Source organism: Procambarus clarkii, chromosome 23 (assembly GCF_040958095.1).
Source record: "Procambarus clarkii isolate CNS0578487 chromosome 23, FALCON_Pclarkii_2.0, whole genome shotgun sequence".
NCBI lineage: Eukaryota > Metazoa > Arthropoda > Malacostraca > Decapoda > Cambaridae > Procambarus > Procambarus clarkii.
The window spans coordinates 41,066,381-41,070,184 of NC_091172.1; the positions used below are offsets into that span (position 1 = coordinate 41,066,381).

Sequence of the window (3,804 nt, forward strand, 5' to 3'; positions counted from 1 at the left end):
TCTCTGCTTGAAGCTTGAAGTAAATATGTGTTTGATGATAGTAGAATTAGTTTTATAATAGCAATATATTATACCAGTAGTTATTAAGTAAATAAACACTGGTGAACATGAAAAATGAGTGAAGGTGATGAGACCTGCCTGATGTGATCATTTACTATCACCAAATGCTCCTGTTCACCTAGTAATCAGTAAGGGTGTACCTTAGCTATACATATACAGTTTTAATTTATTTTGTTTGGTTTTATTTTGAAATTAAATGTGGGTGAGACATAAAAGAAAAACATCCTGAACAAATGATGTTAGGTTAGGGTAAAAACTACAAAAACTTTGGTCATTGAATACTTAGGCCTCTAATTATGGCCTGTTAAAAAAAAAGAGAGGGATGGGGACTGAATAGGGACAAGGGGCTGATGGAAGAAAGGTGGTAGGATAAATAGACAATCATGGGCACCACACTGTACACCCCCAAATATGTATGTACAGTATGTGTGTGTATATATATATTTCATCTTACAGGCTGTATTACAATATGCTTTATTTTTCCTAGGTACCCAATACTGTATAGTGTTCCTGGACACGCATCCAAAAAAATACCAATTTTAACAGTTAAAAACATTTGAAATGTTATTGCTTATTGCTTTACGTAATGAGCTAGCTTTAAGGAGAGAAAGAGTCTTTAAAGATCGTCTATATCCATTAGATGTAAGTGATAAAAAATTGTTAAGGTACTATCGTTTTCCACGTCATATGATCTTAAGACTTTGTGAAGACCTTAAAGATGATATTGAAAGAATAACTAGAAGAGGTCAAGCCATTCCTGCCCATACATCATTGTTAGTAGCTCTGAGATTTTATGCAAGTGGAAGTTTCCAAAGTGTTATTGGAGATTCAACTGGTCTCAGTCAATCGAGTGTATCAAGAATAATAACTGGAGTGACGGAAGCTCTCTACAGAAAAGGACTAGCAGAAATAAAAATGCCAACAGAGATGAATGAAATTATACAAACTAAGTTAAAATTTAATAATATCAGTAGGTTTCCCAATGTAATTGGAGCAATCGATTGTACCCATGTCCCCATTAAAGCTCCAAAAGTTGAAGAAAACATATATGTAAATAGAAAACAATATCATTCTTTGAACATTCAAGTTGTGTCAAATCCTGATAATGTAATCATGGATTTCTGTGCAAGATACCCTGGAAGCACTCATGATGCTTTCATATGGGCTAACAGCAGACTCCATGACAGATTTGAAGCAGGAGAATTTGGCATTTCCTATTTGCTAGGTAAGATATGCATTTTATATATATGACCTTCATTTATAGTACAGTAGGTTGCCTATTTGTTATTTATCGAGTCACAACAAATACACTGTACAGTCTATAAATAAAAGTTGTTTAATATTGAATGGTAACAGCTTATTGTATTATGAATAGTATAAAGAAATTTATTCATGTTGATTTTATATTAAAGAAATGAAAGTGTGTTTTAGCCCTGATATGGAGAATGAGAGTGAGAATTTTGAATGGAAATCAGCAGAAATGTGTTTAAACTGGTGTTTATATACATCATGTGTCATGGGTGTACCAGAGATTACAAGTGGATGATTAAGTTAAATATGGAAGGAAGTGGATTACATTTTGGTTGTTTTGACATGTCAGTTATATGCCTCTGAACATTAAATGAGAATGATGTATGTAATGCAAGAGGTATTCATATGACAGAGGAAGGTAACCAACCACTTCAGATGCTAGAATCAAATAGTGTGTGAAAGACAGTGTGGGTTTAGGATTATTGAGTGATTTTTAAAGATGTATGCACATTTTATAAATTAAATATCTATGCAGGTGACAGTGGCTATCCCTTGCAACACAACTTACTTACACCCTTCACAAACCCTGAAAACCCTCCAGAAGAGCTGTATAACAGGAGCCATGCAAGAACAAGAGTGGTAATCGAGAAAACTTTTGGCGTGTTAAAATCTCGGTTTAGGTGTCTCCACAGGTCTGGTGGTAGTCTTCAATATGAACCAGATAAATGTGCAAAGATTTCAGTTGCATGTATGTTGTTGCACAATTATTGCATTGAGCAAAGAATACATCTTGAAGAGATCATTGATGATGACTTTATAATGAATGAAAATGTTGAAGGTGGAGCACATGAAAATGGGCACACACAAAGAAGGGAAGTAGTAAGGAATTTTTTCTCATAAATTTTTATTTCAAATCATACTTATATAACAAAGTAAAACATGTAATTGAAAACACTACATAATGGAACTTTTGTATAAAAATACAAGTACAGTAACTCAAGAATTTATCAATAACGGAAATCAAAAACATTTATAATTGGATTCATAGATTTATTTGTAAGTTATCCTATCAATTTTTACCTATTAAATTCAATAGCACATACTGTATATGTAAGTGAAACATAAATATACAAACAAACTGTTACAAACATGTACCTGCTGATTTGGAAATATTATTCATGCTGCTATACTTTATATGGAAAGTCAGATACCTGAGGAGAAATATATGCATCTGACAAAAGACCAAAAATTTGTGTGAAAAATATATCAATAAATATTTATTCATAGACACTAAGAAATGTGGTACATAATATGGCTGGGTAAATTTTTGGTTTGTAAAATAACAGTGTTTGTTAGCCAATGCTGTGTATACACAGCATTAGCCTTAAAATTGAATTATTTTAATTATAAAATAAAGTTGCTTTCAATACAGTACAGTGTTTAATATACCTTACATGTAAGGGAAAAATTTAATATAATTTTGTTTAAATGATATACACAAAACAATGATATAGGCCATCAATATGTTGCCCTTAGACCAATTTGAGGTGAAACATATATTAGGGATGTGATAAAATAATAATATCTTTGCCATTAATCTTTTTGCCAATAAAAATGTTTCTTATTCTGGTGTTTTTTTCATATTGTCACTACTTTGAACTCTCAACAATTAAACCTAGCAATTGATAAACATTCTTTAATACAAAAAACATGTAAATATTTACACCAAACATAAGTTGACTATATGAGGTAGATTGGTTATTAAATTACACTATATACTATGCAAGTCATAGCAAAATTAATGATATGAATAATTGTTACATTTTAATGTTTCAATATTGTTCTTATTTACAATTGTTATTACAAAATATTATAATTTCTTAAACTATTTTTAGAGATTATAATTAGAAAGATTTAAATCAATTTCATAGTGCCTGATTATTTTTCTTGACTGAAGATTTAAGATCCTGAAATTTCTTGCGAACATCGGCTTGTTGTCTTGAGCAGAGACCAACACCACTTACAGCAACAGCTACTTGGCTCCAGGCACAGTGTTTATCTTGGGTAATGACTTGTCTTGATAGCTTCCCAAAAATTATGCGTTCTCTCTTCTTAACCTCATCAACGAGAACTGTCAGCTCCTCTTCACTCAAGTTTGCTTTCCTTTTTATCCCAGACATTTTCTTTGTCTTATTTATTTATGAATACTAAGAGGATGTAGTATGTTTGTTTTGGTTCTTGATAGTAGGTGTAGTTTGCGTGAAGTGTCTATTCTCTCGATGACTGCACGAGTACAAATGTTGGGAGACGCGTTAATGTTGAGAATGACTAGGTTTCAAAAGTGTTTGATGTCTTGTACTGTAGATAAAGTGAATAAACAGAGGCGTGTTAGAGGGAGACGCCGCACTGTAGGACGGGGTGGTTTTGTGCTGGCGTCAGCTAATCCTTGGTGCTGCGGCCAGACACTTGTCTTCTGTGTTTGCCTGTTGGTTG

At 32.6% G+C, this 3,804-nt stretch overlaps 1 protein-coding gene across 1 annotated transcript; it reads left to right on the forward strand.

Moving 5' to 3' along the window:
- The first annotated feature begins 470 nt into the window (after positions 1-470).
- LOC123768360 (putative nuclease HARBI1) lies at positions 471-2,466 on the forward strand. Its single transcript, XM_045758812.2, has 2 exons — positions 471-1,285; positions 1,847-2,466. Exons 1-2 carry the CDS (start codon positions 622-624, stop codon positions 2,209-2,211), a joined length of 1,029 nt encoding a protein of 342 aa, XP_045614768.1. The 5' UTR covers positions 471-621; the 3' UTR covers positions 2,212-2,466.
- Positions 2,467-3,804: the final 1,338 nt, after the last annotated feature.

Coding starts and splice junctions, on each gene's coding strand:
- LOC123768360 (XM_045758812.2), top strand. CDS start 622: ATGTTATTGCTTATTGCTTTACGTAATGAGCTAGCTTTAAGGAGAGAA. Junction 1,286..1,846: donor TGGCATTTCCTATTTGCTAG/GTAAGATATGCA, acceptor ATATCTATGCAG/GTGACAGTGGCTATCCCTTG.